This window comes from Parus major, chromosome 1A, assembly GCF_001522545.3.
Source record: "Parus major isolate Abel chromosome 1A, Parus_major1.1, whole genome shotgun sequence".
Classification (NCBI taxonomy): domain Eukaryota; kingdom Metazoa; phylum Chordata; class Aves; order Passeriformes; family Paridae; genus Parus; species Parus major.
Genome location: NC_031773.1, coordinates 53,135,531 through 53,149,547, shown reverse-complemented (window position 1 = coordinate 53,149,547; position 14,017 = coordinate 53,135,531). Strand labels below are relative to the sequence as shown.

The 14,017-nt window shown below is 34.8% G+C and overlaps 2 protein-coding genes across 4 annotated transcripts in view; one reads left to right on the top strand and one right to left on the bottom strand.

The window, feature by feature from the left end:
- PARPBP (PARP1 binding protein) overlaps positions 1–6,286 on the top strand; it is a 41,635-nt gene extending 35,349 nt beyond the window's left edge. For 2 of the 3 annotated variants that reach the window (XM_033514540.1, XM_033514539.1), the window contains 2 exons: positions 2,216–2,357; positions 3,022–4,558. In XM_033514540.1, coding sequence (XP_033370431.1) covers positions 2,216–2,357; positions 3,022–3,326 — 447 coding nt within the window. In that variant the 3' untranslated portion in view covers positions 3,327–4,558. Of the gene's footprint in view, positions 1–2,215; positions 2,358–3,021; positions 4,763–4,859 lie in introns of those variants that run through there. The other variant, XR_002001774.1, reaches the window with a different exon arrangement.
- PMCH (pro-melanin concentrating hormone) lies at positions 3,874–4,947 on the bottom strand. Its single transcript, XM_015628980.3, has 2 exons — positions 4,689–4,947; positions 3,874–4,155 (listed from the first exon to the last, which is right to left on the bottom strand). Exons 1-2 carry the CDS (start codon positions 4,938–4,940, stop codon positions 3,874–3,876), a joined length of 534 nt encoding a protein of 177 aa, XP_015484466.1. The 5' UTR covers positions 4,941–4,947.
- Positions 6,287–14,017: the final 7,731 nt, after the last annotated feature.

Below are 14,017 nucleotides of genomic sequence, written 5' to 3'. Positions count from 1 at the left end.
AGCTTATTTGCCTCTTGTAATATGAATGTGATAGAAAGCCATTCAAGATATTGTTGCATAATTTTTGATGTGTGTCCTTTACTGAGCAATAATTGAGAATTGAGACATTTTTAAAGGATTAAGATGAAGTTTTTCAGAAGCATATCAAATATTGGAAAATATTTTTCATTAAAATTACAGTGATCTGAAGTTTAAAGGAAATGCAAGCCTCTTATCTTAATATTGTAATTGTACAATATTATGTTCACAAAATTTAAACTAGACTATGGCTCTTCAAAACCTTCAAATCCTTCAAAACCCTTTCTGAAAAGAGTATAATGATTTACACAGTCTGTAGCTTCTTCACAGGGGGAAGAGGAGGTGCAGACTCTGATCTCTTCTGTCAAGTGACCAGCAATAGGATACAAGGGAATGATATTAAGCTTTATGAAGGGGTTAGATTGGATTTTAGGAAGAAGTTGTTCACCTGAATGTTGATTGGACACTGGAACAGTCTTCCCAGGGCAATGGTTGCGCTACCAAGCCCGACAGTATTCAAGAAGTGTTTGGACAATGCTCTCTGACATGTGGTGTGATTTTGAGGTGTCCTGTGCAGGGCCAGGAGTTGATGGTTAATATTGTCTAATTCTACTTAGAGTCAGTGAGCTGAGGCATAATCTTGAAGCCTACAAACCTTGTAAATGTTTATGTATGTAGTGCTTATTTTGTGGTAAATATTTTGAAGTAGAAAGTAAATTAACACTTCTGAGTTTTAAGATTTTGAGATTAACACTGTTAAGAGATTTGAGTTGTTTAGAGTCAGGCTTGCTAGTTTGCCCTGTTAAATCTCATTTTCTTTCCCAGTCTGTTATCTGGCCCAAATAAATTGTTGTTTGGGAGTGATAGACAACAGGGAAAACTTGGTCTCTTTGACTCTTGAAGGGAATACTGACTGTTAAAGTAAAACTATGTCCAGGCGTATTAAACCAGGAAGATAACCTACTTCTGTAAATGAATGAGGTATTTCTCCAAATACTCAGTGTATTCCCTTGGCCAACAGCACTACCATAAAGAGATATCTAGGTTACATCTCAGCTATAAGCTCAAGTCTGTTACCCCATATGTATGAAAGCAGGATCTGATCAAAGTGGCATCAATTGTGACTGAATTTTGTGGACTAAATTCTCTGTGAAATGAGGTTTCTGGGAACATTATTCTCTTTCCTTCTCTCCTAATATGAGAATTTGAGTTAGAAGAAAATTATATCTCTAAGGGTCAAATCTGAACTATGAGGTTTAATCTTGCTTGTGCTAAGAAGAAAAGTAGACTTTAATAGTGCAAACCTTCTAATCAGAAAAAGTATCTGTAAACCTCTTATTCAACAAATTGCTCCTTCTATCTATTTATCTAGTAATATCTATTTTGTAACAGTGTTTATTACTTGCTCTTTTCTCTGATGATTTTACTGTAGCACCTGTTAAGCTCAAATTTATTTAAATTCGCCTGTGCTTTTGAGATAGAATTACTAGCTAAAAATCCAGGTTTATTGTAGTTATCTGCTCCCTGTTACCTCTTTCAGTATAATTTGCATAATCCCCAGTGCACTTTCAAATGGAAGTCAGGGCAGAATATGGTTTGCAGAACTTAAAGAATACAGAGCTTGACCTGAAATTCTCAGCTGATGTGAAGATGTAACTTAATAAGCTGAGGAAATTTTACCTGTGACTTGAATTAAACGGGCTTGTTTTGGAAGACGTGAAGTTAGACATTGGCATTCAATGGTAAAATGGCTTCATTTTGTGAATAAATGGGAAATCTGAACTAGTACTTGATATTCCCCTTTTAGATATAATTATAGATGATGAGCTGCAGAAGTATGAAAATTGACTGTAGTAGCTACACCACCTACTCAAAATAGTGGAGTCTATCAGAAGATGGGGCTAACTTAAGAAAGAAAACTTTAATTTGAAGCTGTAAGAGTTAATGTGTACCTTTCTGAAAGAGCTGAAAAAAGATTTTTGAATGATTTTAGTACTTTTAATAGAATAATAATTATTCTTGAAAGACCTTATGCTTTGTAAATGAATATCTAATTTTCTTTTTTAATGTGAGCTTATCTATTTTTCTGGTATTTTATGTGAAAAGAATGGGAAAGCTCATTATTATACTAGCCTTGCAAGTGTTGTCTTTTAACTTTTGTGAATCATGAAAGCTAATAGCAAATTGGTATTTGCAGATGAAGCAACCTTCAATTAAATCCCAGTTTGCCTGTACATATAAAAATGATTTGAGTGAAATGAGTGGTCAGCATTCCCATGCAATTCCAACCTGCAAACATCCTGTACCAAAGCAACATTTAGAAGCTGAAAAGTGCACAGGTAAGCTGTGGTAGGATTGAATAAATAAATGTGATGGGTAATACTTTAAATACTATCCAAAAAGTCTTTAGTAGAACTCAAATGTTTTCAAGAAAAAGAACAAAAATGTCTCATTATTCTCAATGTCTCATATGCCAGTTAAATATTTTGGCAATAAAATTGTAATATCAATGCTTTGAGAATATAAATGTTTGAAAAACATGTTGATGCTATCTTGAGGTAAAAAAGTGATATATATTGCATATATGACATGTTGTTTTTCTACAGAAGTAAGCCAAGTGAAATTTATATTTTTGCCATTAAAAGGGGGAAAATTCATTTTACTCCACTACAAACTTCATAATATATAAAATTTTTATGCCCTTTAACCCTCTCTTCCAACATCTTAAAGTTATAAATCTAGTTCCCTATGTTATTTATTATATGTTTTTGAGCAATGTAATTTTAAATTGGCGGTGCACTTATGGACACATAGCAAATGTAATAGCAATGACCAGCATTGCTTGTTTTATTGGTAATACAATACTTTTGATTTTAAAAAGAAATAACATGGCAGTCCTTATAGAAAAAGGATGTATGATCCCAGGTAACTTTTTATTTCCTCACATATATTTTTGATATTCTTACATGACAGAAGGTACAAATTCATGTCTTGATGTACTAGGGCTTGGAACTATTTCTGAAAGTGTTCACCAGACTAGAAGTTATACAGAGATGGGAAAGCTGAGTTGTCAGCCAAGGAACAAGAACTCTGGGAATGAACAGATGGATTTGAATAACGGCAAAATAATCTGTGACAAGGAAAGTGAACCATCTTTGCAAAAAATTACTAAAAGACTTAAGACTTCAGACAGCTCTAAGAAGGAATTGGACAGCAAAACTGGTGGAAAAAGAAAACAGACCAAAGCTGCAAGTAAGAATAAGCTGATTGCTGGTCAGGCAAAACTAACTCGCTTTTTTCAACTCTAAGTTTTTGTTTTCACATACAGGCTATGTTGACACTTATAAAATACTGCAAGAAAAGAGGTGAAATTCATTAATTACTTCCTTTCATACATAAATAACTGAAAGCCGCTTGTGTATTATATTAGACAACTACTTACAAGTCTGGATTATGCTGAAGTATTTTATTTTTTAATAACAATACATTGTTAATAATTACACTGTTACTTTTGGTAATGAATTATGTATTCCTCTGCAATGCAATCCAAAAAATTATTTTTGGATGCATATGTACAGCTATGTTAACACTCAGTAACTTCAAATTACATTAAATTCAGAATGAAATGTTTAATCTTCAGAGATGGTGAGAGATGAGTAGTTTTCACACTTGCCAACAAGGTCGATAGACTCTTCCCAGCATACACCTGAGGACTAGAGGGGGGAAAAAAAGAGAGCCTGAAAGTTTAAATCATCAAAGAACCATAATTCTTATGGCTTCTGGAAATATTAATTTAACAAATGCTTCCTCCCCCATGCACCAAATCATAACAATAATGAGTCTCTAAATGTACCTTTACCAAATCGCTATATTGACATTGCAGTGTACTTTACCAGAATGAAATAATTGTTTGTGTAAAAATAAAATATATTTACTGTCAAAATCTCTTCTTCCTATAGGAAATTTAGCTGAATTTTCTTCCTCTGTGGTCTCTCTTTCCTGTATTGACTCAATATTTTGAATTTCAGTGTCAACTGGAAAAGCCATGGTTCCCTTCAGTGCAGGATAAGGTAGTTGATTTCTACCTAAGTTGATTGGCGTAACATGATTGAAGAAATCATGTCTGGAACCTCTGTCCTGTTTTGAGGGAAGACAAGATGTTTATCTTTAAAGTCAGTTGTGTTCACACACATTTTGTACTTTATACTTCAAAAATGCAGTTATTTTATGTTTCAGAATCATATCTTAAAAGTAATGATATGCATTACATCTTTGGCAAAAATGGTTTAATGGACATAATTAAATGAGGAGTCTTGTGTTTGGCAAAGTTAAAAACCTATTGCTGCATATGGGGGCATGCATCAACTATAAATACAGGTTCCTTCTCCTCCCCTCCCACACCCCTCCTCCCCTCCCCTCCTCCCCCATATCCTCCAAATTTTGGCTACTATCTCTGGAAATCAGATTTAATTGAACTCTCAAAGTTATGCATTTAGAATCTTTGCATTGGATATATAGAGTTTAAATTTTATTTTCTTTACTATGTTATGTAAACTGGTGTTTTTGTGTATTTACCTGGTTATTGCTTTAAATTGTTGTACTTTTTTTTCTAAAAAGGTATAAATGAATTTCAGTTTTACGATTAAGCCAAAATTCAAAACTGAACTCACCGAAAACTTCATGTTTCCAGCATTCTTATCATTGAAAACACTGCGGTCTTCAGTCTTGTAGTACTTGAGCAAAGGTATAGCTCCTCTGTTCATAGGTTTGTCTCTGTTTTGTAGAGTTTTTCCTAGATTTAATGTAGGCAGCAACATATCTTCATCTTCTATCTCTTGCAGGGATTTTGAAACTGAAAACAGAAAACCTTGAGAAAAGAGAGAGAGAAAGGAGAGCATTAGGATATATGATGAGATGTACATTTTTTAGTTATTTAACGCTTGCATAGAGGTTCGTCACTTCTCAAATTCTAAGAACTTTTCCAGTGGTAAATAATTGTTTTCCATTCCTGTAATGGCACACTTTATATATTTTACAGGTTGAATGGAAACTACTTCAGTGGCTGATGAGTTCATTCTTTTAAAATGACTCATATTGAGGAGTAACCTTTTCTATAATCCTTCTAATCCCACCTGTTTAGAACTACAACATTTCTTTGTCGTACCTAATTTGTTTCTTTGTATGTTTTTAGAAGGGATTAGTTCCCTTTGGTGGATCAGTATAACAAAGTTCACAGAGAAAGTGATGTCCATTTGTGTTTATAAAGAATTACCTCTGGTTAAGGCAATTTAAGAAGAGGAACTCATCTACATAAGTAAGGAGGACTGTTGTAAAGGTGTAATGTATCATAGCTTTTGATCAAAACTGGATTCACTGGAGAGCTGAAATTCTTGAGCTTTGATGATAGCTTAGCTACCATGTTAAAGCTGAAATAATTAATTTGTATTTTGATGTCTGTTATGTCAGGTTGCTTTATACAGAGTGAACGGTTAGAAATATTTATTAGCACCTCATTAACATTTGTATTTTCTTATTGAAAGTGGACCTTTCTCTTCTACAAATATAACATAGTCAAATATGCTTGCTAATAATGTAGAAAGAAAAGTAAACTTCAGTTTTTAGTTTAAAATGTCTTTGAAATGTATCTATTACCCTGTGGAAGGAAATGTAGAAGTTTCTGCATACTGTTGTTGTTGTGTGGGGATGGTTTGTTGTTGTTGGCTGTTTTTGTTTCATTTAGGGTTTTTCTGCCTTGGCTGGAAAGCAAATAGGGTCAGCTGAAATTTAGCTTATCTCTTTGTCAGTGATAGAAACATTCAGTGGTTGTGTGCCTCTTAGCTAGTACTTCATGTTTTATCCTTTAGCCTAATGGGGGGAACTAAACATGCTACTATTCAAGGCAAAGCATTGGGAAACTGGCCAGTGTTCCCTGCTAAACTTTGTGGAAAAGCACCTGCCTTTCCAAAGTACCTTCTTGGTAAGATGTTTCATAGGAAAATATGTCATGCTGGACTAAGCAGATTTTGACTCAGAAACATTTTTGGTACCCTCTTTTCTCCAAATGAGGAAAGTGCATTTAATCCTTTCCAGGCAAAGCATCTTTCACAAACAGAATTGTTGCTTCCTATTGTTTTCATTTCCTTGCTGTAGAGCTTGTACTTGCCTTTGGGCAATTGAAATGTTTTCTTTCCTTTGACTTTAATTGCCTGGCTACAGAGGAGACAAATTTGAGAGTTGATTGTATATGGTTTGATATTTCTCATCCAATCTGTGTTTGCTAATTTATGTTTTTCCCTCACTCTAAGTATTTGTACAGTTTTGTTCAATTAATTGTACAGTTTTGTTCAATTAATAAAGCAAAAGCCATGTATGCTCTGTTGCAGGTACTTTTCATTTAGCTCAGCCTTGGCAGAACAGGAGGAGTGCTTTGGAGCTGTTGGCAGCAAGCTGTTCTTTATTATATGTTGGTCTATCAATTAAGAGTTGGAGAATGAACAATCAGCCCAATAATTGGGTAGGTGACAGGAGCCTCTGCTCCTCTGAAGCTCTGGCACCCACAGATGTGCAGCATCTCACACAGGGCTCACTTTCAAATGCTTCTGTAATTTAATACAAAGCACAGCTACAACAAGTACAACTGACCTGGATCATTCAGGAAGTCCATCTACAGCGTCTGTCTTGTCTGCTATGAGACACAAGTTGATGTCTGTGAAAGAATTTATGCTACTTGCCTCAAGTTCTTCTAGTGCTTCTTGAAGTCATTGTTAATTTTTAAGGTATTACAGATCCAAGGTGATTCTGGTGATAATGAGTAGAAACTTCTAATTAGGCTGCCTAGAAATTCAGAGCACATGTCTGTAAATTCAATGACTTAGCAACTGCTCTGAATAGGCAGAAAACATTTGTGCACCTGCAGACTTGCAATGTGTGTTGTGTACAGCTCTTCATAATGCTTTTGGGAATCCTAGAACTCTGATGTCTACACTTTTATTTCTCCATCTTGCAACTTTTAATTTTAGGAAATACGCAAAATGTTTTAATACATTGGGTTCTATGTTTTACTATTACCTGGGAATTTTTTTTTATTCTTTAGTATATATTAACCCATATAATACTGTTGCTTTCACAACAATAACAATCATTTTGAGAAGTTCTTGCTTCTACTTTGCATCTAGTTTCAACAAAATACGAGCTCTTAACATCTGAAATCTCATGTATTGTATGTAAGTAAATTAAATCTAGGCGATAACATGCCTGGAATTTCTCTATTCTCATTTTGATTTTTTCTAGGAATGGATTACAAAACAATTGTAATAGTTTTATTTGGTCTTGTAGCTACTGTAATTGCCATGTACAAATGCTTGAACCTAATGCCTAGTTCTGGCTGAAGAATAAATAGAGCAGGTATGTACTGTATAAAGTCAATTATTCTCTATTATCAGAATTGAAAATCTTCACAATACAAAAGAAACTGTTTGAGCAACCTTAATAAATCATTTTAATGAATCTTAAAACACCACAAAAATATTTGGTCAGTGTTCATTTTCCCAGTGGCTTACTACTTCTGATTTTAAAATGTGGTCTGGGCTTGTTTGTTTGTTTTTAGTTTGGATCTTGTACATTTTATACAAACAGCTGTATTTCTGTCTGAGTTGTGGAAATACTAATCCCTTCTTATGTGTTGGTCTGTCTAAATACCTCAGTGTTTTAGTTCCAAACCCCTCCCACCAAACCCAACAAGCAGGTGTTAAAGTGGAGATTTTCTGTGCTAATAATGGAAAGAGCGTGTCAGCAGTTCATGGGGCAGATAAGAGCTAGTTAGCACACTTTATTATTGACTGTAGGAAATTAAGACTCTTGCCTATCACTGTTTTGTTGTTCCTTTTGATGAGTTGATAGTCACCTGGAATCAGCAAATTGCATGAAGTAGCATGAAATAAGCACAATGCTGCATATAACAGGACAGCTCTGGACTTTTGCAGGAGCACAGCTCTAAATATTTGGAGAGCTTAAAAGTCATCCTCTATAAATGCATCAGGAGAATGTACAAGAAAAGGATGGGGGTGAAACCCCACAAACTAGATGATTTTTACCAAATTTCTGCCCAAGATCCAGGGTATCCGTTTCAGTCCTCTGTTGAATTATAGTCTGTGTATTTATAGAATGAAATGTTATACTTGTTTGTGTTACAAATTAATTTCACAGTTGGGAAGACTTTAAAATATTTTCTGCTGTTTGTTTTGAAAGGCATTTCAGAATTTCATTTAGAGGAAGTGCATAAAAATGCAAATACCTCTTCAGAAACTGTGCAGCAGCAGAAGAGAACAATTTAGGCATAGTTTCCTCTAGCAAAGTTAGTGATAAGCATATTGGTTCACTGTCTGTCATTTTTTAGAATTATTTCTATTATATAAAATAGTCTGTTCTTCTAGGAATAATTTGCCAATACGCTATGTTTAGAATGAACTGATTCACTTTTTAAAAACATATTAACCCCCTCTAAAATGTGTCTCCTCCTCCCCCAGCAACTAAGTTTCTTCTTCTGGAGGACTTTTTGCAAAAAAGTCCTTATGTCAGTCTATTTAGGATGCCAAATTAATCAATGAAGTGGAAAGAGGAAAAGAGGAAGGGAGATTCCTCAAGCCATACTAGCTTCTTAATTAAGAAAAAAACTGGTGAAAATGAAATATTCTGTTTTCATGTAAAAATCTGCTTTTCTGAGAGAAGTCCACAAAATTGTTGTGGACAAGGTACAGTCAATTATTCTGTAACCAGCCAACTGCAGGAACTTCCTTATGAGAACACTAAAGAATACGAAAGACTGGGCCCCTTTGTTTTCCAGGCAGATGAGAAGATTTCAGCCAAGAAACAAAATACAGGAAAAAGCAGGTGGTGCAACTGCAATTTTGAGCTTCATTTGAGCACAGGATGTCTATAAAAGGCTTTGAAGCTGGCTATCTAGTGCAAGCCTGCTAAAATTCCTGTGATTTCTACTCTTCACCTTTAACTGTTCATATGGTTTTGGTAGTGTTGAGGTGAGTCATTTGTTTTGCATATCTAACATGAAGGCAGAAGTTTTTTAGGAATATTGATTCTTGACAGTTCTTTACCAATGGTGCTGGAGCCATTGGTGGATTAAGCCCCCTGAATGGCAGTGAATGGTGTTTCTGGTGCACTGTGATTGTAAGACTGACCTCAGCTGGTGTTCGAGAGGAGCAGCAGTTCTTCTCTGTGCTATTATGTGAAAGGGGCCAGGGTAACGTAAAGGAATGTTATTATCAGTATTGTCCATATTATCTGTGAATCCTATTGATGTAGTTGTCCCACACATGTCAGTCCAGGTTCTATTACTGAGCTGGATCCTTCGAGTCAATTTGTGTGATAAGAAGCTGCTCTCATGGAGATAGAGGAAAATCCAACTCTATGCAATTTCTTTTTAGGAGAGCAAGTGATTGGCACTTCGTCAAAATCCAAATAATTTGCTGTCTGTCACCTGGGTTTTTTACCAATAATATCAATTTTTATTTAGGTTTTTGTTTGATTTTAGTTTTTTATTTTTATATTTCAGTCTCTTTTAAACACAATTGTATTTTCATCTGAATTGTTTCTACTAATGCTTTTTTCTTATGACAGTATAAGTCTCAGCTGCTTGGAATCCTGGTTGTTATGGAACAATAATGTTGCATTATGAGTCCATGAAATATTTTTATACTGTTTTGGATGTCAGGTACATTTTTGAGATATGCTGTTTTGCAAGTTTTTCTTTAAATAAACACAGACGTCAGAGGTGTTTACACACAGAAATGCTCTAGTGTAGTTTTCACATGGCAAGCTGAGCCCACATACCTACGGTGTGGAGCTGGGTTTCTCCTTGTGCATTCTGGAAAAAGAATCACTTATCTTTTAGTGTTGTTACTGTGAAGTAAAATTTAAAACTTACAAAGGGACCCACCAAGTATTCTCTCTCTGGTTTGCCATACCAGTTTATGATTTTGGCTGTTCTACTCTTTACCCTAGCAACAAGGGGTTGGAACCGGATAATCTTTAAGGTTCTTTCCAACCCAAACCATTCTGTGATGTTACTCCTGCCATTCATATGGTCTTAGAACAGTGGTACAGAACGTTACAATATGTGTGTTCTCTTAATTATTGCAATGCTTGTGGTAGTCATCCAAGGTCTAGGAGTCATGTTATGATTTAGTGACTCTCGTATCCTTGAACATATTTTCTTTATTATCTATGCCAGCAATCTAACCAAATTGTACCTGCTTCTGTTATATCAATTCCAGTAAGGCCTTTTTCATCCCAAGTATGTGAACTTTGTGTATGATTGAAACATCTGTCTCACAGACTCTGAGGAAGAGGAATTGCAGGCTGTTAATCATACAGTTTCTACTGTGTATTACCTTTGTCTGCAGAAGAGACTGTGCTACCACTGATACTCAAAAGTACAGCCAGATACTTATAAAAGCTCTCAAGAGCTCCTGCACAGAATGGCAGTCATACTGGAGATTTTGATGGAAGCTGTCCAGGAGAAATCAACTTACTTTCTGGACATACCATGTCCCTCATGCCAGCATGCCTGGTAATTCCCATAAATGAGCGCCTGTCAGAGTCAGCCAAATTACTCTGGCAGATGTCTGCTTCTTTAGTGTTGACAATCCAGATGGGTGGATTGTTGTTATCCAGTGCTTTCTGCAGGCTTTGAACAAGTCTATATGCACTGGCGCCAGGGCTGTTAGTCATGGCAGCAGTCCACTGGATGGATGAGCATCAAGGTCTACAAAGAACAATGCTACAAGGTAAAGAATTACACCAGATGCTATTTAATTAGAAGCAAAACCAACCTGCTTTAAATTATCTTATTCTAGCTATGATCTAGTGCTGTTTTAACCAGAGATGGCTTTTATGGAAGATAGCACTGCTGTTAGTGAAATAGCAATCATCGTTTGCATTGATACAGGACTACGAAAGGTTCACCTTAGAGTTTTGTATTTTATAAGATTCCGTTATTTCCAAGCAAAAAATTAAAATGGTTAGCCTAGGATATTCCTGTGTTTATCACTTGTTTTACATGCATCATATTTTGAATATTAAGTGTCATTTTCCCAAAGGGAATCAAAAATAACTACCTTCTTTGATAAATGTATTGTTGCAATGACGTTCACCAAACACGGACTTGGTCATTGATTCAGTAGCCAGGTTTTGGTTAGAAGCATTATTTGGAGCTGAAATTATTCTGTCTCACCATTTTGGAGGATGCTGTCTGCCATTCATTATTGCATCCGTACTGACTCATGTTCAAAGAATAATTATTTGCTGACAGTATGTCCAATTCTCTAAGATGTTATCAGCACACTTCCCATACTATATTCTTGTTTCATTTCTGCTGGCACTGCCTGCTGTGGACATGGAGTTGAAAGTGATTTTTAAGTGAGCAAAGTAGGCAAGGGTTCTTGCCTTTTATGCTCTACTTACTGGTATGAGGCAGCTGAGTACTTTTGATAGTTCTGTTTGAGATCATGATTTTTATAAAAAATACACGTATGCAAAGAATAGAACTAATGACGATTACAGCTTCAGCCAGAAGATGTGTTGCTACTTTGCATGGATAGTAGCTCTTTCTGGAGCTATTGTGATTTGCCAATGTTGTTGTACTTAGGATCTGAATGTTCCTTACCATGTATTGCATCTTTGTTTACAATATCACATTTCAAACAAGTTAGCCCTTCAAAATAATGGGACTATTGAGGGGAAAAAACATCCCACCGGTGTCTTAGTTATGTAGGGATAAATTATGTAGGTACAGTCTTGAAATCTCATGTATATTTTTGACAAATGTTTTTCTTGACCAAAATGTGAGGCAGAGATTACATTTACCTATTGCTTACCCATGCCAAAGTAAAAGTATTTGTAAACTTGAGCTACTAATAATTTCAATTATTTCATAAATATTGGTGTTTATTGAATCTTCAACCATTAGCTATTTTGAACTGCTAAGATTAGATTCAGTTGAACTAGTTTACAGTTTCTCAGATTTTGCTAATATGCAGTCATGGTCAAGTTTGGTGACCGCTACCTGTTCGTTCAGAGTTGCCATCTATAATTGCAAACATTAATTTCAAATAAACGTGTTAAGAAATTTATGGCAAGGAACAATCAGGTTTTAAGATTGAATTTTATGATAAAATCTATAAATTCCTTCCTGCTTCAAGGACAACAAAGCAAGTCACACTCATCCCAGGAGACATCTGGAGTGCACTGATGACTTCTTGACATGGGCTGACTGATGAGGCAAAGTTTTCTAATGGACTTGGTGGTGATAATTAGGAACTGGGTATGAAGATTGTCTTAGCTTTGTCTGCAGTGACCATAAAATGATGGTGTTCAGGACCCTGGAAGAAAAGAACATGGCAAGATCACAACTTTGAATTTCAGAGAAATTAACTTTGCTGTGGTTAGAGTTCTGCTTTGGACAAATCCATGTGATAGTCCTGGGGAAAAGAGGGATTCAGATTTGCTGAATTCACTTTTACACCACAGGGGAATATGTTTGCTAAATTGAGATTTTCCTAAATATTAGTATGCCATTAGTTTAACTCTCATTTGTATCTCCTGTTTCACTAGATATATATTTAACCTGCATTGTCTACCTGATTTATTAGTTCATCTAGAAAGTAATCTGTAATATTCAACAAAAACATTTTCTTCAGGGTGTAAAAGTGAGTAGAAACAAGTTTAATAACATTATCTGTAAGTGATGATAATGAATTTGTTCTTTCTTATCTTTTGTAGTGAAAATTATTCTAGTTCACTTAATGAATGTCTGAGTTTAACATTTAGCACAGGTATTTTTAACCTGAAGTGATACACTTTTACTTTGTCTTGCAAGTAAAAAAATCTGTCTTGCAATATCACCACTTTCTGCATGAAGTTTTTACCATTAACAACTCTTCTCAGTTATTTATATTTGTGGGTTCTTATTAGCACATATTTATCATGATGTTTATTTTAAAATGTAATTGCATTAACATAGTTTGTTACTATATTTAATAAAGCCATAGAACATTCCAGAGCACAGAAGACTTTTGACAGTGGAAACATTATATTTGTTGGTGAGAAATTATGAAGTGTCACATATTTAGCCGTATATATTAATTGGTGGAAAGTGGTGAACTTTTTTTTTTCATTTCATATTTAATGAATGGGCAACAAGTTCACATTTATTACATTCCCTAGAGTTGTTGAACATTGTTAGAAACAGAGATTGAAGAAAATAGAGAGAATTTAATTCATGTGGTATAGTTCCATGCTTCTGGGCAATTTTGTACAAAGAATATGCCATAATTGACTTCTGAATCTGACTTTATTTCTGATTCATGTATAATATGTAATATTGTCTCTGAACTGAATACTTTTTATCCTCAAAGTCATGGAGTAATATGTTAAAAACTCTTTGATAAGATATGAGAATGTCCAGGTTAGATGCCAAGCTGTTTTCTTTGCCTCCTAGTTGCATATGTAAGTTGACGGAGAAAGAAAGGTTTCTAAGTGTTATTGTAATAGTTTGATAGTAAGCTGCTGCTTAAGCACAATTATGTATTAGTCCTTTTTTGGCACTCTCCTTGCACTATTATTTCTGATTACATAATCTTTTGAGTATTTTTGTGGATGAAGTCACAGATAATCCAAAAAACCAACAGTGTTTTTATGTTAGGAAAATGTGTCAATTGCAATCATCTAGATTTTTTCCTGTTATCGCATTTTCTTTCATAAACAGGCAAACATTTCTAGAATGGTAAGGAAATTGTTTATCATCAGCATCCTAAAATGGGTACAAAAGCTAAACAGTTACATATGACATTGATTATATTGAATAAGATCATCCCTGCAGTATTTTCCACATGATGATTATGCAAAATCATGCTTCCGATGACTTAATTGCAGTTCTTTACATAATTTTTCATTAGAAATAATCAAGCTCTACATTTTGCTAGGT